This window comes from Ceratotherium simum, chromosome 2 (assembly GCF_057802395.1).
Source record: "Ceratotherium simum simum isolate JZ-2026a chromosome 2, ASM5780239v1, whole genome shotgun sequence".
In the NCBI taxonomy this organism is placed as follows: Eukaryota; Metazoa; Chordata; class Mammalia; order Perissodactyla; family Rhinocerotidae; genus Ceratotherium; species Ceratotherium simum.
Genome location: NC_141901.1, coordinates 79,099,385 through 79,119,621, shown reverse-complemented (window position 1 = coordinate 79,119,621; position 20,237 = coordinate 79,099,385). Strand labels below are relative to the sequence as shown.

The following is a 20,237-nucleotide window of genomic DNA, read 5'->3' as shown; positions in this document are numbered from 1 at the left end:
CAGAAAGGGCTCAAGTTGTAGTAAAAATAATCTTAGCTAACATTTATGGATCATTTACTATTTGTCAGGCACTGTGCTAAGCATGTAATGATGAGAAAGCAGGAATTATTTTATACTCCGTTCAACAATTGTTCTTTAGCATACATAAATGAAAACAAGTTGCTTATATTCTTTAAAAGCATCAATGAATCCTAAGCCTGGTATACTCAGCTATTACCATTGTAATACCAAAAGGTATACCACAATATAAATAAAATTAATTTTATTTCACATTAACTTAGAAAAGTATACTTCATGCTATGAAATTTTTAAAAAAATTAATGAAAGGTTGGGGTTGCTGAAATCCTTTTTCCTAAATGAAGTAAAAATGTATATAAGACAAAATGATACCTGTGGAGGAATGGTCAGAAAAATGTTTCTTGGTTTATCAATTTGGTACATTGTGAATCTACCAGATACAGCATAGCCTTGGCCTCAGGGCAATGAGTCTCAAAGTTTAGAGTGCACAGCATCACCCAAAATCTTGTAAAAAATGTAGATTTCTGAGCCCAACTGGAAGGATTCTGATTTAGCAGGTTTGGGTTGAAGCCCAGAATTCTTCCCTTTTTGCAGGCACCACAGGAAAATGTGGGCGAGTGGTCCAGAATATCCCTCACGAAACTCTGTCTTAGGAGAAATGGAGCCTCAATCTCTCCCTTTCCTATGAACCCTGAGAATCCTGAACAATTCCAGCTCAACCCATCTGCAAGGGTCCAGTTTGGTCTGGATCCCTAAGTGACTCTGATCTGGACCCATAATCAGAGGGACAGATCAGAGCCATAATGATTTCCAGGCATGAGATAAACTGCTATATATTATGACAGCATCTTTAATAATTGATTCAAAAGCATCATGCACTTAAAGAAATTCTTTTCATATGCCTACCTACCCTTTTCCTCCTTCAAAAAAAGAGTGGTCTTACCTTTTTATAGTCGTTATGGTAATGGGCCATTTTCTCTTGGCCTTCAACTTCAGATTCAGTTTCAAGAATGAGAAAGAAGAGTTTGGGCAAAACAGATGTTTACAACATTTTTTATTTGACCTGAAGAGTGAGCGGTCAATATGTTTACCTGATTGCATTATAGCCAATTGGACACCAAGGCCTCTTTAAAGTAAAGCACCACGCTGAGTGGCTAAAACCAGGAGGTAGAGAGGCTATGTAAATATCTTTGGTAAAATACAACATGCTCTTACTTTGACGCAACCCTTGGAAGTGCCCTTTTGGAACTGTTTCCTTAAGATAGAGAATATTACAAGTGATAGACCCTAATTATTACCAAGACATAAGGTTTTGTCATTTCTGTTTAGTGTGTGAACCACAAGCATTTGCTCTCACAGAGAGACAATCATGAGGGAAAAAAAAAACATGAAATGTATTTAATTCAATATGTACTTATCAACAAGGAGTTCCCCTGTCCACTGAACTTCACACTACATGATGTTCACTCCAAAGAGTTAACTATATATCCCTTTTTTCTCTCCAGAACTTTCTGGTGACTTTGCAAACCAGTCAACAATTCAGCACAAAGGCATCCAGAGTCACGCTGGCCTGTTGTGACAGAATCACACAGTTACGTGGGATTCGTCCCGTTCTGAAAATGCCCAAACAGGAAAGAGCAGAGGTAAATGGAATCAAACATCAGAGCCAGCACAGCCTGAGAGAGACTTGAAACTCAGACTCCACAATCTATGGGGAAAGTTTCCTGCTGTGCCATGGAATAAAGGTGACAGATAGAAAATGACAGCAAGACTTCTAAGCACAACCCTTGCTTTGCTCTTCCTTGGCCTCCTCGGGATCCTGGAGGCGACAATATCATGCAGAAATGAAGAAGCTGAAGCTGTGGATTGGTAGGTAAAAGAAATGTAAGGATTGGTGCATGACAGCAGAAAGCCAGAGTGTCGGAGTATTGGTTCACTGCGAAGTTCCTAAGCAGAACTTTCACTCTGACTCTCTTCTCTAAAAAGAAAAGTTCAAGTGTGTAAATGGACCAAATATCCAGATAGTGGTAGGCTTCTGAGTAAGGGAGTTTCCCCCAGAGAAAGAGCTAAGCAGCCCTGCATGGGCCCGATTCACTGCTCCCAGCAAGGCAAGGCTGGTAGCCACAAAGGTGGGGAAGAGCTGACAACTTCTCTCAGTTGGCAATTTCCTTTTACTGCATTCTGGCTTTCCTAACAGAAATCTTCCAGCATCCTGTTAGATACTGACAAAGGAGAGAAGGCAGATTACTTTTTTTCTGACACTGGAGCTTGGACTTCTCCTTATGAGAAGAAGAGGGCTTGATCATACACAGCACTGTATGCTTAACCTCATTTATGAGGTAGCACAGGCAGCTGTTGGAGTGAGTGGTAGGTCACTGGCTCTTGCACAGTGTCAAAGAGACTAAACACCGTGTTGCGTCATAGTCACAGATTCCCCTGAAGCTTTGATCACTTTTTTGTTCCGTAATTGACGGCAAGCTTTGTGTACACTTCAGGCTAGAGAACACAGAGAAGCTCACTCATCAGTCTTTCAGCAAAAGTTACTGATTTCATACCAGGCCCTGTGCTGAGTTTTGAAAATACAAATATGAACAAAACATAGTTCTTGCCCTCAAGGAACTCATAGTTATGTGGTAAGGGCATTGATGGGGCACTGGGGAGCACAGAGCCCAAGAGTCTTCTCTGAGGAAGTAGTTTTGAGCTAAGTTTTAAGAACAATTATGAGTTAGAAAAACAAGGGAGATGCAAGGGCATCTCAGGCCAATGAAGGAGCAACGAGAAGGCCCAGAGGCAAGAAGCAATGGAGAAAGTTTGGAAGCAGTGCAGTATTGATGGCACTTTAGAAGAATGTGGGGAAACACCACGAGGTGAACTTAGAGAGACAGGTGAGGGCCAGGTCATGAAGGGTTTTGCGTACTGAGCTGTAGACTCTGAACTTGACCTCGAAAGGGAGCTATCGAAGGACTTCAGGCAGGGACATGATGTGGTCAGATCTGCATTTTAGAAAGCCCTCTGGCAGTACTTTTGAGGCTGGCTGGCTGGGGACCAGTCTAGAGCCATAGGGACCAATAGGACCTTTGCAGCATTACAGGTGAGAAGAGGTGTGGACCCGAGTTAAAGAAGTAGTAGTGAAAACAAAGAGGAAGGAACACTCTGAGAAGACTTGGTAATGGAAGGTGAAGATCGTAGGAGAGAGGGAGAAGTTAAATAGACTTTCAGGTTGTTGGTTTCTGTGACTGTGTGGAGGTGTGCCCTAATAGCAGGGGATGAGCAGATTTGGAATAAGATATTATAAACAATATTTCAAAATTTTTGAAACAAAGTTTCAAAAACATGAAGTGGTGGTCTCTGGAACATCTTTGCATTTAGGTTTATTTGACCTTAGCATGGAAGTCTGGGCTAGAAACAGATTTGGGAATCTTCAGCATATAATTGAAGACGGTCACCCAGGAAAAATGTTTAAAAGCACTAGTTCTCAACGGGGGTGCCATGGCACACTGATAGTTCACACACCCTTCACTGATGGGCCACCAAGTTGTGATCAATATACAAAATTTATTATTGCCACAACTGAATGGACGTATTACTTAGCAACATCTGTCAGAGAGAATGCTGAGCTAAGCAAACAATGAGACACATTCTCAAGCTGCTACAACTTAGCATGAGAGTTAAAGGGCAGAGTAACACCAAGTCAGCACCAAAAAATAATTTCATGTCTCCTCCCAAATGTGAGGACCTTGCCCTGAGAGCAAGAAAGCATGGACAGGGCAGGAAAGAGTTTACTCAAATAGAAGCATAGATGGAAGAGAACCAAGTGAAGAGTGAGAAGCTTTTGTGGGCAGTTGAGACACTGTTGTATGGTGACAGTGAATGCATTACAGTGTTTGCTTCACTGCAAGTGTTTGAGGGTTAATTGTGTGGTTTGTGCTATTAGAGAGTATTTGGCTGACCAGGTTGATTTTTGCCCTCAGAGAACTTTCAACAATGGCTGGAGACATTTTTGATTGTCACAACTGGGGAGTACTACTGGCATCTAAGGTAGAGGCCAGGGATCCTACAATGCACAAGACAGCCCCCACAACAAAGGCTGATCTGGCCCAAAATGTGAATAGAGCACATTGAGAAACCCTAGGCTAGAGGATCCAAGAATGCCTGAATGCTATATAGGCCCAACTACCTCTGCTCCTTCTGAGATAATCAAAAGAGATATACAAATGGGAGACAATAGTAAAGGAAAGCAAAGTGCCTACTTAATTAGCTGGTCTTGGCCCAGAATCCTCAATGTAGAGCATTCTGATAAACTGAGCTGAAGAACATGGCTTAGGCCAGAGGCTTAAGGGAGCCTCCACCTACCCTGAAGCCCAAATCCACATCTCAGACCCAGCCAGCCAGCTGCAAAGAGATGAGCGTGCCAAGTACTTAGGGCAGAAGAGAAAAATACATCTAAGATCTCTCCGGTCCAGGCCTGGGCCTTGGCCTTCTCCCCACTGCAGCCATATGGACTGTGGAAACAACAGAGAGAGCCACTCTGACTGTACATGCACTTCCTCTCCAGGGACCCCACCCAGGAAACCAGTTAATGTCTTAGAACATGTCCAGTTAGATTTGCATTTTCTTCTCTGGGAAGGAGCAAAGATAAGGGTGAAATAAGAGGAAGAGAGTTTGAGCAAATCCCTTTCCTTATAGCTGTGAAACATAAGAGAAATGATAAACTTAAGTGCTTAACACAGTGGCTGCCACTAGGAAAGCAGTCAATAAATGTTAGTGATTTGTAATTATTTCCTTTGTTAGGTTTACCTTTTATAAGTTACCTAAAAGGCAAGACGAGAAGAGTAGAGAGACTGGGTTAGAGTACCTATACCTAGACTCTACAACCAGAAGCTGGAGGAGGAGTAAGCAACTAATGAATACCACCAAGAGTGTTTTGGGGAGGACATTACAACAGCTGTATGAAGCATATGCCTCCAAGGTATGTTAGAGTTAATCATTCATTTGAATCATATAAAATGCATAAAACAGAATCCAAAGCCTTTAAAAGATTTTTCCTGCTCACCCACCTAATCCCAATCCTAGCAACTTGAAGTAAGATAGCTCAGAACTAGCCCAGGACAACTTCCTGAATCAACCTGACCAAGACCTCAGGGTATATATCATCAAACTCTACAGCAATGCCAAATTGTTGGTACATTTGGCACGTGTCCAATGGTATCACTGGGCAAAGTGTGAACTAGTTGCATATTGTAGTCTTCTGGTTCCCAAACTCTGCCAATTCACTCAGTACTTGCTATTTTATCTCCCTAATGGAAATATGGAGAAGAGCCCTCTCCTGTTACACTGCATATAGATTTGTGATCAACATACCATGAGTTACGGGTTGTTTATGCCACGGTGGTGATGAGTGGTGGTGACCCAAGTAAAGGGTCCCTCTCAGTCTTCCTTTAAATTAATCATTTTCAAAATGATAGGTTGAGAGCTAGGGCTCTGGTTCAAGGCCCTAGAACCTGCCTGAATGGAGATTAAACCTGCTATCTGGATTCATCAGGCAATGAGCTAACCAGCCAAAGAGACATAGGCAAGTAGGCCTGCTGGCTCAATGTGGGCAGTCTCCCAGTGTTCCAGGCACCATCTGCTGTTCAGTGACAAGATACTGCTTTCCAACCAGGAGTGAAAAGTAAAATTGAATAATAATTAACATCCAATTACACTCATGCATTTCCTAACATCATATGCATTTCCTAACAATAACTTATAAAGAAGTAAATTTATAAAATGACTCAACACTTAGAATGTGCTGGGCCTTTACATATATCAACTAATTTAATCCCCACAACAATACTGTGTTAGCCTCTACCACTACTGCACATACGTATCTGAGTATTTACTCAAAATGTACAGGTAGCTGTCACTGTGTATGCTAATATTCACTTTATTCACCTGCCATTAAGACCAGCCTTCAGAGCCAAGTGACACAATTAAAACTTGTTTGAGTACATGTGATGTGCCAAGTATGGTTCCAGGTGCTTTTAAAAATTATGTAATCTCAGCAACAACCCTGTTTTGAATAAATAGATTATTAAATAAAATCAAAACTGCTTGCCACTGCTGTTCCTTTGCAAGGTTGGAGATGGAGACCGGCAGGATAACCCACCAGTGAGAAAATCAGCACCTACATTGTCCCCTTCCCCATCGCAGAGATTGCTGGGGGAGGGGAAAGGAAAGAGCTATACCACAAAGCCTCTGTCCTTTACCTTAGTTGGAACAGATGGTTCTTAGTTCGGCAGAATATAATTGATCTTTAGAGGCGGAAAAGTAGCCCCAGAGCCTAAGAGAGAAAGAAAGCTAAACTGCTCTGCAAAATAAAAAAGGGGGAGATGGGAGCTAGGAATTAAAAAGTGTAAGAAACATGGAGGGAGACTGGGGGCAGGGCAGCATGGTGATGTAAAACCGTTGAACATTTCATACCTTCAGTAAAACCTGCTCACACAATGCCTTGAGTGACCGATTCTGGGGAAAAAAAGACAGTAAATGGGTTGATTTCCATGTCTGACTGGCATGGAGCCAAAGGAAGAGGAGCAACAGTAGTGGGTGATATCCAAGTGAGACTGGGTATTCTTTGGAAGCTATAACTATGTGCCAGAAGTGACCACGAGAGCATAACTCCCCTATCTCCTGACCTGGAATTGAGCTTCTAACAGAGAGCAGAGTGCAACATCAGATCAATTGGTTTTAAATCCCAAATGTTAAGGTGAGCCAGGTGATGTGCGTTACATTTGGAATTGTTTCCCTCTTTTTGCCTTTGCAAATAAGAATCTTCCTATACCTTCATAATATCACTCATGAAATTATATTGCAGTTGCCTGTACTTGCCTATATTTCTGGCTAGACTGGAGGCTGAGACCATGCCCCTCTTATTCAACATCCGTAGTCAAAATAATACCCAACATATGTGGTAAAGGAATAAGGTTGTCCAAAGGCACACGCCTAGATCTGCCTATTCTTTTTGTGTGTGTGTGAGGAAGATCAGCCCTGAGCTAACATCCATGCTAACCCTCCCCTTTCTGCTGAGGAAGACTGGCCCTGAGCTAACATCCGTGCCAATCTTCCTCCACTTTGTATGGGATGCCGCCACAGAACGGCCTGACAAGCAGTGTATCGGTGCACGCCCAGGATCCAAACCTGGGCCGCCAGCAGCAGAGCGAACCGCTACGCCATGGGGCCGGCCCCAGAACTACCTCTTCTTAAATCCATGATCTTTCCTCTTTATCAGGGAGCCTTTCTTCACTACAGCTATATCTGTTTAGCCTTAACTGGCTGTTACACTCCTGGTTAGAATTAATAAACTTCATCTATTATGAGGGTAAAGTTCCTCCCTGAATCTACCTAGAGCTCCTCCACTTTGCACCCCAAAAGCACACAATGGCCTCATTACCACATTCAATGCAGGCTCATAGAATAACTGACTGTCAGAGCTCTCCAGCAGAAGATATGAACACCAACTGTAGCTATGGTCAATTACGGAAAACAAGGGTTAAAAAACAGCTTACTTCCCTGGATATTCCTAAAAACAGTAGCCAAGAACGCTACACAGACTATGGCGCGCATTTAAAAAAAATATTTTTAGATTACATCAAATAATTAAGCAACTGTAAGAGACTCCATTATTGACTTTTTTTTCTGTGAGAAAAGCAAGGGACTTTTTTAAGGGAATGGGTTTCCTTTCCTGCTTTTAATTATGTTGCTGAGATTTTTTAATATCGACACTATTGACTTCAATAAAAGTCACTACTTCATGACAGAAACGAAACAGAACCACACAGAACAAATATAAGCAAGTTTCCAAAACACGACTAAGAGATATTATCAAAATAATAACTTCATTCTGACTCAGCGATTTGGCCAACTGTTTGGAGAATTTACGAGTATTTTGCCTTAACAGGTGAAATCCAATATCACACATTCAATTTTGCCACTTTTTCTAAGCCGGGAAATATCAAGTTACAAAGGTGAAGTGACACTGAGAAATAAATTAAAGAAAAATCCTCCCCTATAGGGAGGTAGGGGGAACAGAGAATGAAGAATCCTGATTAAACACAAACCTATGACTGAGTGACAAAGCAAAAAGTAGGCAGAGGAAATCAAGCCCTGAGAGCCAGTTCTGCATTGTGCCTATAATATCAATGGAAAAAAATCCAGGTGTAATCCTTGGCTGGTTGTTCCTACTTCATTTCCTGAACAAATATTTAAGTATTCCTTTATTATACACTGGTTGCCAAATCAGAAACACCGGTCCAAAACAACCAAGAGAAATTGTAATATTGCCCTCACACACACATCACAATGCATAGGGCTCCTGTCACACAGGACAAAACCGTGCACAGTTGACAATGAAATTCCGTCCCCCATCTTGCATGTCACAGAATTCATATTGATGGAGAAGCTGCCTATTAGGGGAACGGATGACTTCTCGTGTATTAATGAAAGCTCTGTACTGTAGGCTGGTTAGCTGGTAGAAATTTTGTGAATGTTTGTAAGTAGAAGATTTATGCCATTATAACTCTAATATGTTCCTGCAGAGAAACAACACAGCCTATCTAATATACAATGATGGAGTCCCTAAATCTGTGAATTATAGCAGAAAGTATGGACACACCAAAGGTATGACAAAGGCTTTTAATTTCTCTCTCCTACCGGAAATCAACAGTTCCCTAAACATCGCATCTTGAATATTCTTATATTCCACACTAAAAAGATAGTTTTTCTTCTTAATGGTTTATTTTGAGTTATCAAAATGCATGATTTCTATATCACAGGTTATAATTACATAATTTGACTTGGCAATCTCCTTTTCACAAATCTCATTTTATTTCTTAACATATTTTTTAATATATGCTTTAGAGCAGAAATCCATGTACTTACTACAGTGAATATCAGCCAGTGTGTGTGTGTGTGTGTGTGTGTGTGTGTATACACATAAATTTTAGCCAGGTTTATTGAGGTATAATTTATACAGAGTAAAACTCACTCATCTTAGTATACAGTTCCATGTATATAAACATTTTTGAAAATTACTTTTAAATAGTTTTTTATATTAGTAATTTTTGTTATATATTTTGTTATATACTGTAATATTATAGTAATTTTTATTATAGTAACTTTGGCATTTTTCTATTTATAAACTATATATGTATGTATATGTGTTACAGAAAAATTCAAAATGCCAGTAAACAAAAAATCTGTAATCCTAATACCCATTTGATAATCACACTTAATTCTTTCTACTTTTTCTATGATACATGTTTTTAAACATTTTTATAAAACTACTTAATGACTGTTTTTCAACTTAATATATCATGAGTAACTTTTCATGGCAACAAGTCTTCTTCAGAACGTTCCCAAGTCAAATGTCTTCGGGGGCAGGCAAGTGATGTCAGCAAGCAAAGTGGGCTGAACTAGCAGGTAACTGGAGAACTCGAGAGTACATACTTGGTCTAAAGGGGCAGTTACTATTCAACTTGCCCTATAGGGATGCAATTTTTCAGGAGATGTTGAAAATTAGTATTTGTGGAAAATCTCCCAGTTTTTAAATGTTGGCAATGAATTCAAAGTTTTAAAAACACTCTAGGGCCGGCCCGGTGGCTTAGCGGTTGGGTGCGCGCGCTCCGCTACTGGCGGCCCAGGTTCGGATCCCGGGCGCGCACCGACGCACCGCTTCTCCAGCCATGCTGAGGCTGCGTCCCACATACAGCAACTAGAAGGATGTGCAACTATGACATACAACTACCTAATGGGGCTTTGGGGGAAAAAAAAAGGAGGAGGATTGGCAATAGATGTTAGCTCAGAGCTGGTCTTCCTCAGCAAAAAGAGGAGGATTAGCACGGATGTTAGCTCAGGGCTGATCTTCCTCATAAAAAAAAATAAAAAAAAAATAAATAAACCTTTAAAAACACTTTGCAAGCATAATGATACATATCTGCAGGCTAGATTTGGTCTGTGGGGTGCCAGTATGCAACCTCTGATTAAGAATATAATTTGTAATGGCTGTCAAATGTCATGAGCTTTGAAAGCTTTTGATTTAGCCAAGTTGCCCTCCTGAAGGTCCTATTTGCATGGAGCCCAACAATTTTTATAATACGCCACATTCTCCAACCTCTCCTCCAACAAACTCCCACCACCACTCTTGCTCCACCCTGTTAGTTGCTACAAAGGTTTGGAGAGAAGACTGGAAAGGGAGTAGGACCTGGTGTTAAGTGAGGGAGTTCTCTTTGCCAAAATGTGCCCTGACATCCTGTGACATTTGTACCACGAGGTTAGGATTTCAGCCAAACAGCACTCTCATCTGGGCAAAAGAGAGCCCCTGAAGGTCATCCAGCTCTGTCAGGCAACAGAACTTAGAACATTTTCTATCTCAGCACAGGTATTGATTCTACATCTACTGCGAGAGCAATAGTGTGCTTTCATAAGGTGTGTTCTTTGAAAAAGAAATAACTGGCAGGCATTTGGTTTCCACTTAACAAAAGGTAAACATGAATGAGTTTTATCTTTGCAGGGTCATACGCAAACTGGAAAGTCTAGTTAGCATACCAAACTATCCTGACATATTTATAAACACAGAAATAGTCACTGATACCTGTTGGACAGGGTTCTTCTTGCCATGTCACAAGATGATGAAAATCTTTCTGTTTTCTGCCTTTCTGGCTTTCATGTTATTCTGCTCTAGGGATTTTTACTAAACACAATTAACTGGGATGCTTTAGCATGGCTTCCCTTTTTTTTCTCTTTGCCTCTTTTTTTCGGGCTTGTGGAATTGGGTGACTCTTCTGTAAATAAATGAGCATCCATTTCTTACAACAAATTACTTCAAGTACGTTTCTTCATTTGATATTTTCTCATTCAACTCTGTTTTTTAGCCGGCTTTTGAAAATAGCTTAGCTGCTTAGCAGTGAAGACAGCATCTGAAGCTTACCAGGTGACTATAGTTTAACAACGTCAAATTCCAATTTAGCAAATTTGCATTCTGCCAAAACAAATTTTCCTTGTGGTTTCAACATGAAATTCCTCTTAACTCTTCACAGGGTGGCTGCCCTAGATCCCCTTTCGTGGGGGCTTATTATCAGTAATGGGGCAATGTGATGTGTGTCTGAATTGGTTTTGAAATCTTTTAAAAATGAACATAATCCTCATGATTATTAGCCTAATATAACACTAGCCTAAAGTATAAATGGGCTTAAATGTTGCAGCTTTGAACTCTATTTTTAAATGGAGCTTTGTTTTTCTAATTTATCTGTATTAACTGTATCTTTGGTAGGTTTATTACTGTGGAACAGAGTCCAGGGGTTCTGGCTGATTCATTCTATTCCCCAATTTCCTCCAATTCCTGAAGAAGGCTATGATTATCCACCCACAGGGAGACGAAATGGACAAACTGGCATCTGCGTAACTTTCAAGTATAACCAGTATGAAGCAATAGGTAACACTAGAGTATGTAAAAAAAGAGATAGCAATGATGAAGAGGGATTTGGAGATGTATTAATAAATGTATCACTTCATTTGTTTCTCTATTCATAGACCCTCTGATACCTACATTCTATTATTGGCTTTGCCATGATGAAACCTTGGGCAGGCTCACTTACTGGACCTTAGTTTCCTGGTCCTCCAATGAAGTCTTTGAACTTGATCAGGGGCAGTAGTTTCAAATGTCTACAGGGGCCAGGCAGGTAACGAAAATGGGTGAAACAGATAGGCAGACACTGCATGGGCGGTGGGGACAAACTGGGGTGTTGCCTCCCCTAGCTAACCTCAAAAGCTTCAGCTCCATCATATTGTGGCTCTGCAGGAATACAGACATAATGCTTACAGATTTCCATCTTTTTCAAGAGGAACCAGAAACCTAGGTTGTATGTGTGAGTGAGAGAGAGAGAGATCCTGATTTTTAAGTATGGTCTCAATCTCATGTAAAAAAAAAATTGTACAGACCTCATATTGCCTATAGATCACCAACCTGACACCTCTGAGCCAGAAGACCTCCCTTTAAGATCTCAAACTCAATTGCCCAAAATACTTGGATTTGGAAAACTATGACAGGGAAGGAGAACATGGTACACTGTTTAACCAACCACTTTTTAGTGAGAGGGCTGCTAAATAGTGGTGAAGGGTGACTTGCCTCTAGATACAGGAAGTTTAGAAAATGTTTTCCATCAAAATTTCATCTTATGGCAAGGATTTCTGAGCCAAGTCAAGCCCCAGTCTAACTAGTGGAGTTCATGTAATGATTAGACAGCCAAACTCAGCATAGAGATTAGGTGTGCAATACTGAGTAGCTGATCATTCTTGAAGCTTAATGATTGGTACACGGGAGCTCTCTACTTTTATATACGTACATATAGGAGAAAAAAACATATGGCCTCCAAGGCAGACTGCCTGGGTATGAATATCAACTCCATCAGTTACAAGTTTTATAATCTTGGGCATGGGACATAAATTCTCCATTAATTCATCTGTAAAATGAAGATAATGATAAAAGTGACTATGAGGATTAAATTAGTAAACACATGTAACACTCATAGATTAATGCCTGGAAAGTAGGAAGTGTTCAACAGGTGTCAGCTATTTTAACCAAAAGTTATTTGAAGGTTATTGGCTTAAAGAATGGAATCTTTTTGTTTTTGTTTGTTTTGTTTTGTTTTCTAATTCACAACAAGATCTGTAATATCAACAAGCACTTCCATTGGTGCCTTAATTCTCAACTTTTCTTTACTGTTTTTTGATTCAGATTCTCAACTCTTAGTCTGCAACCCAAACGTTTATAGCTGTTCCATCCCTGCCATCTTTCACCAGAAGATTGTTCACATGCCCCGGCTGTGCGCCAGGTCCAGTGCATCTGAGATCCCTGTCCGGCACTTGGCCACACTTCAGTCAGCCCAGGGACAAAACTTCATCCATTTTGCAAAGTCTGAGTCTTTTCTTGACGGTATGAAAGACCATCATCAAACAACATGCTATATAACTCTGCTGTTGGACTCACTTTGGATTGCTTAGAGGAAATATTCTGACCATTCAGGGGAAGAGAAATTGAAAAGAAGGGAGGAAAAAGGAAGGAAAGGGAGAAGAGAAGTCAAGGATCAATTAAAACATTCACCTGCTCCACTTGAATAGCAGGGTTGCTGATCTAACCACAAAAGTATCTCACAACCATCCAGCCAGGGGCCAATAAAAACACAGTCTCTGGCCTCTGTTGGGCATGGGACCACAGCTGTCTCCCTCTTCTTCATTCCCTATGCAGTTATTTTAAGCCTTCTTTACTCTCAAATCCTTTACATTACTTGGCCCCCTCACTCTCAGCTTCACTATTTCCTTCATAGCGAGAACAGAGATCACCAGGGACAAACCGCTTCACTAGCACACACAACAATCTTATCTGTTTCCATTCCTTCTTACTGGGTTTCTCCCATCCCAATGGAAGCAGTGCACCCGCTGTGCCCTGGAGCCTATCCCAGCGTCAGAGAATACTTTGATTCATCTACTTGATCTGTTGTCTATCTTCTACTTCAACTCTCCCACTCTACAAGCTCTGTCCCCTTAGCACACAAACACGCCTAAAAACCATCCCTCAATCCTAAATCCCCTATATCTCTGTTTTCCTTTTCTTCCAAATTTCTTTTTAAAACTCTTCAGGGCCTTTACTTGCTCAATATTCCTTCACTACAGTCTTGCTTCTCTGTCTGTAGACACTCCAATCTCTCCCCAGGCACCAATGACTGTCTTAGTTGACCTCACTGTTTCCTTGCTTGCTTGCTTCCTTCCTTCCTTTATACATTAAATAAAATTTACTGAATGCCTCAGACTTGCCAAGCCCTCTGTTAGGCACTAGAGATCCAAAAATTAACAGGACAGAAATAGCCTCAGCAGAATTTGGCACTGTTGAAACCCTTTCCTTCCGGAAACATTCCCCATCACTGATTTTGAAGAGTATACAGTCTCTTGGTCTTCCTCCCACATCCTGTAAGTCTCTTCTGCCAAGTCCTCCTCTTCTATCTACTCCTTAGGTGACTGGGTTTCCATGTGGGCCTCAACTCTTCCTCATCTCATTCTATACACTCACACTGGGCAATTCCAGTGAGCCCTCAGGTGATTTCTAAGTCTAGATCTCCATCCCATACCTCTGTGCTGACAGATGTATTCCACAGTGAGTGGGACATTTCTACTTGAAGGTGGCACAGCCACACCAAATTTGACATTCCAAACTCATCATTATCCCCCACAAATCTACTCTTTTTCTATGTAATCACCTGGGCACTCTAGATCCCTCCTTTTTCCTACCCCTCTATCAAATTATCTAAATCAATCAGTTCTAGGTCTTTAGTAACTTCTATATTTATCTTATCCTCTCCAAACTCTGCCACCACCATAGTCCACGCCTGTGTTTATTATCACAGTTATCGTGACAACCTGATGTTCTCCCTATCTCCAATCTAACACGCCCATCCCAATTCAGCCTGCACATTGCCTCTCAGTTGAAATTTATGATCACAAATCAGTTTCTATTAATTACCCACTAACATTCCTTTAAAAATCCCCCATTGATTTCAGAAAAATCCAAACATTTTAGCATGGCTTACAAAGATCACAAGAAGCTAGCCCCTGGTTACTTCTCTAAACTTATTCTTTCCAAAGGTCTTTTCAGGGCAAAAATATATATTGCTCCCTTGTTTGTGTGGAATAGAAGACATTTGCAGACACCTATATCATCATAGTAATGATGATAACTTTTATTTGCCTATCACTTTAGCATTTACAAAATGTTCTCCCATCCACTATCTCAATTATGTTCTTATTATTGTGCTTGTGACATCCACATATCAGGGGTGAATGATGATTTCCATTCCTGAGGATATTTTCAGGGACTTATCTAAGTATAAATACCAACCTCACTATCTTTCTCCTTGTAAACTCTAGACATCTTTGCAGCCTGGATGGCTCAACGGTTGAAGACGCACTTGCTAACAGAAACCTGGCAGCAGAAGAGACAAGAGCTTCCTTCAAACTGCTCCCTTCCTTACCATGTCTACAATGTCAAAGCAATTAAGATTTCTAGACAATCTTATTTCAGTTCTCATCAGGATCACGCCAAATGGTGTATTTCCCAAAAGGGCACCAAAAATCACTGGACATGTATTGGAGACTTAAATCGGAGCCCATATCAAGCCTTCAGAAGTGGAGGATTCATTTGTACCCAGAATCAGCATATTTACCAAGCATTTCAAGGATTAGTTTTGTATTATGAGAACTGTAACTAGGTGAAAGGACACGTACTATCCTTTTGAACATTGACAATGGGTCTTCTTCCATTAGATCCATTCTTTATATATTAAAAGGCTGTGAATGTACTTACAGTCCACATATCAAATAAAATACTTTTCTCCCATGTTTTCCATTTTGTCTTCCAACTAATGGCAATTTATCTAATTTGCATTTATATGCCATAAACATAAACTATTATATAACTAAAATGAGAAAGGAAAGAATGAAAGAAAAAATATTTGTCCTAGATTAGTCAGCTCTCAATCAGCTCTCACGATTGATTGGCCATCCCACAGATTAAATTTCACCTCCTTCACAAAACTTCCCTGACTCTCCTCCCCACCTTTTCTAAAGAAAAAAAAAAAAATCTCTCTTTCTGTATTTCATACTATTTAGCCATATTCTTCTTAAAGTTCTTTCTCACTGGTTTATGGTTAAGTCTTATCATTCTTGTAGCTGCTACTTACTAACTGTATGATCTTGGGACATTCACTTGAAGTAGTACTTAGTGAGTATTTATTACATAGTAAATATTCAACCCACATTTTGTTATTTAATTTTCTTAACAATGTTATGCAGTAGGAACTATTACTACCCCCATTTTACTGACAAGGAAATTGAGGCCTATGGAGTTTTAGTAACTTACCCAGTATCACAGAGGTCTATCTGACTTTTAAGGCTAAGCTCTTAACTTCAATTCCAAGAAAAAATAAAAGAAAATGATGCAATATAGAGTAATATATATCTTGATATCTCAATACCAACCAAAACTCATGGGACCTAAAGGCACTGGTTCAATGACTAGCAGAGAAAAAGCTAAGTTTATCTTCCCGTCAGAAGCAAGCATGAGCTACGGGTATGGTGAAGACTAACTAGCTAACTCACATGCTTGAAAATATGAAGAAGCTTGAAAAATATGTTTTGGCTGCTCAAAGAGCACCTGAACATAAATAATTCCAATAAAATAGAATTAAGAGAGAAATTTAAAAGTATAAGACCCTGACTTTAAAGGTGAAGAGGTTCAAAACTTGATCCAATGGTACAGAGAGGAATGAATGAATGAAAAGGAAAAAGAGAAAACAAAGGTAAAGAAATTCTATTGGCCTAAAAATACACAATAGGTATGAGCCCCCTCCCCTAAAAGGTAAATCCATATCTTCTAGAAAATTGCTTTCACCCCAAACTCAATAGAACAGTCTGAAGAGAAGAGAATCAAAATCAAAATCCATAGAATAAAGAATATAGGAATGTGACAGAGAGAAGAAAAAGAAGATGCTGGCCCACTGGAGATGCACATTAAGGATGTGGTTCCTGCTGAAGGGGAGATGGGAAGTGGCTAGACCCCCTTTGAGGAAGCAAAAAATGCTGGAAAGGAGTTGAATATCCCTGACACTTCAAAGATACCGAATACTGACACTGGGAGGAAGGAATATATTTTGGTGTTGGTAGTTCTGTGTGGTGGAGCTTAGAGGTAGCCACAATAAACCAAAGAGCACTATTATTGCTACTTTTCTCAAGTATATGCCCAGGAATGCTACTCAGTGATGCTGTAGAGAGAGTGGGGAAGTATCTTTAGGAAAATGACATCATTGGAAAGAAACTGAAACATTTGAGAATAAAGAGGGTGTTTTTATTGATTCCACTTGGGAGAAAGGGGAAGATCTGAGAGAGATCAGCGAATAAAATTTAAGTTCTAAACCACGGCTTAAAATACTGTAATGGAAGACCCATATCTAGGATGGGAGTGTATCTTACAAAGAAGTATAAGATTGTGTTTGGCCGGAAACTACTCAATGTGATTGTGGAGGAAAGAAATTAAGAACAGAATAAAACCTATGGCACTAATAAGAGTGGAGGATGGTAGTTCTAACATGGAAATTCCAAATCATTTCTGCTACACCCTCACACGCTTCTTAGAAAAGCTATTTTCCACAATATGTTGGTATCAAGTGATCCTTTCCTCTCCAGCTCCAAATAACTGGGCCAAGCATAGGCTTGTAACACCGAAGAAAATAAGCCATAGGCCAAGCCAAGGCAATCAGATTTGGGGGAGAGTTTAAAGCAGGGGTACCAAGACTGAGTTTTGGGACTAGGGCACTTGATCTGAAGGGTCATGTCCACTGGAGATATCATCACCATTTTCTGCCTTGTGAAGCAGAGAATGCTGGCCTGCAGAAGTTGGAGAATGGTGCAAACATACCACGAGATCAAAGGAGCACAGAGAGAATGATATCAATTGCTAACTGTTCAGATGTCAGTTGAGTTCCTTGTGGAGCCCAGCTATTCTCCCTGGTCACATATGCTATGACACACCTCTATATTCTTTCATTAAATGACCCATTTTTAGCTTAAGATAGTTTCAACAGGTTTCTTGCAAGCCAACAATTCTCGTCTAAATCATGTAGAAACAAGAATGACAGTATGAGTTTGGTGCCAAATAATTTCAATTAAAATAATAATTGAGAAAGGGCCATAAACAATTCTCACAGTCTCACACTCTCAGGTGTTTTACATACCAACACAGACTATGGGTTATAAAGAAAGTAAACTTGATACAGCATGGCATGGTAAATATGCTTCACAGGAGCAACAGGAAGGACTTGGTGGGATGGAATAAAAGTAATGATAGAACTTCACATATTCAGACATTTACTAAGGGTCTCATTCAGCTAAAATAATTCTTGATTAACTTTTGACTTAACACACTGACAATTTTATCTCCCAAAGAGTAGATGAAATGACTAGAACCTAAGACTTGCAGACAAAGAGGAGTTTATTGGTGAAACGGAAGCAACGATGCCCCAGGAGAAAAGTGTCCCTAGATGATCATTAGGGAAAGAAAAGTTGAATATAGCCCAAGTTTAGAAAGTCTGAGATTGAGGTACAGAAGAAAATATGATTCCATGGAAGAAGACTCTTAAAGGGACTGCAGCTCAAGAGGTTAAGAAGTTATCAAAAATGAAATTCTGACTATGTGATTTCTCTATCAGGGAGGAAGGGAAAAACGGGTCTAGAGAAAGCAAGGTAACTACACCCGCTTTCTCACAAGCTCATATATAACTTAGGTGCACACAAAGCATGGGACAAAAAGGACAATGAGCAACGAAGAATAAAAGAATGGCACGAACCCATATACAGAATTATATGAAACCACAGTGTCTACTTGTTACAAAAATGAAGGTTAATGAAAAATGTTTTATACAGGATTACATTGAAACTAATAGTAGTTCTGAATGCCCAAAAAAAAACTTTGTCTCTTTTATTTCTATCTTTTCAGTAAAGATGAATGGTATTCAAACTAAGAAGGTAGAAAAAAATGGTCAGAGAGAACTAAATCCAAGACTACTGCAAAGCAATTTTAAAAGAGCACACAGATTCCTACAATGAATTCATGTTTCCAGGTTCTATCAACAACAGTGAAAACTACTGGAAGACCAAAGATCTTTTTTTTTTCCTAAAAAAAAACACTGTTCTTTTTATTTTTCTGTGCAACACCATTTTTTTTTTTTGTGAGTGTGTGAGGAAGATCAGCCCTGAGCTAACATCCATGCCAATCCTCCTCTCTTTGCTGAGGAAGACTGGCCCTGGGCTAACATCTGTGCCTATCTTCCACCACTTTATATGGGATGCCGCCACAGCATGGCCTGACAAGCAGCACATTGGTGCGCGCCCGGGATCCGAACCTGGGCCGCCAGCAGCGGAGCGCGTGCACTTAACTGTTATGCCACAGGGCCGGCCCCCAGACCAGAGATCTTTGAGGAAATACAGAAAACAGATAAATATCATTTTAATTTTCAAAACTAGATGGAAGATGTAGTCCCAAATGTAATCCCCAGCATAATTCTTCAGTGGATCTTAAAAGGGCCAGATTGTGAACACCTAGAAAATGATCAACTAGACAATCTGCAGATGTCAGCATGAACCAGGTTCTATAGGAGTCAGGCATCTCTGACTACCTCATGTCCTTTTTGTGACAAAAGTTACAAGATTGGTGGATCATAAAATTGTAGTAGGTATAGTATTCTTGGGCTGCAAAAAAACAAAGGTCTCTCTTGATATCCTTATGGTCAAGATGATAACATTGGATGGATTAGAGTACAGTCCAGTGAATTTATGCATTATTTGTGTCAATTTGAAGGGAGGTTCTTGGTGTCATAACAAAGAGCTCAAGCATTTTCTCCAACTTAATCCATCAAACACACTCTGTACTAGACACTGTGAGGAGCAAAAGGAACAACAATGAACAAAACAGTTTCTGCCCTTATAGATCTTATACTTGAGTCTGTCCTTAGTCCTGTTCCATAAATATTTTTAGATGACTTTGGTGAGTATTCAGAAAATACTTTTATTAAGATGTTCAAAATCACTAACTATCAGGGAAATGCAAATCAAAACTACAATGAGATATCACCTCATGCCCGTCAGAATGGCTATAATTAACAAGACAGGAAACAACATGTGTTGGAGAGGATGTGGAGAGAAGGGAACTCTCATACACTGCTGGTGGGAGTGCAAACTGGTGCAACCACTATGGAAAACAGTATGGAGATTCCTCAAAAAATCAAGGATAGAACTACCATATGATCCAGCTATTCCACTGCTGGGTATTTATCCAAAGAACTTGAAAACACCAATTTGTAAAGGTACATGCACCCCTGTGTTCATTGCAGCGTTATTCACAACAGCCAAGACTTGGAAGCAACCTAAGTGCCCATCAAGGGACGAATGGATAAAGAAGATGTGGTATATATACACAATGGAATACTACTCAGCCATAAGAAACGATGAAATCTAGCCATTTGCGACAACATGGATGGACATTGAGGGTATAATGCAAAGTGAAATAAGTCAGAGGGAGAAGGTCAAATACCGTATGATTTCCTTCATTAAGTAGTAGATAATAACAACAATAAACAAACACA

General features: G+C 40.0%; 2 protein-coding genes across 2 annotated transcripts in view; one reads left to right on the top strand and one right to left on the bottom strand.

Annotated features, from left to right (window-relative positions):
- The window catches only part of LOC101407785 (uricase), a 92,041-nt gene that overhangs the window by 28,130 nt on the left and 43,674 nt on the right, over positions 1 to 20,237 (bottom strand). The gene's annotated exons all lie outside the window — the stretch shown is intronic.
- DNASE2B (deoxyribonuclease 2 beta) lies at positions 1,778 to 15,311 on the top strand. The gene is made up of 6 exons (XM_004431547.3): positions 1,778 to 1,887; positions 4,810 to 4,987; positions 8,592 to 8,673; positions 11,324 to 11,485; positions 12,788 to 12,985; positions 14,971 to 15,311. The coding sequence occupies exons 1-6, from the start codon at positions 1,778 to 1,780 to the stop codon at positions 15,309 to 15,311; spliced, it is 1,071 nt and encodes a 356-aa protein (XP_004431604.1).

Coding starts and splice junctions, on each gene's coding strand:
- DNASE2B (XM_004431547.3), top strand. CDS start 1,778: ATGACAGCAAGACTTCTAAGCACAACCCTTGCTTTGCTCTTCCTTGGC. Junction 1,888..4,809: donor GAAGCTGAAGCTGTGGATTG/GTAGGTAAAAGA, acceptor TTCCTTTGTTAG/GTTTACCTTTTATAAGTTAC. Junction 4,988..8,591: donor ATGAAGCATATGCCTCCAAG/GTATGTTAGAGT, acceptor ATGTTCCTGCAG/AGAAACAACACAGCCTATCT.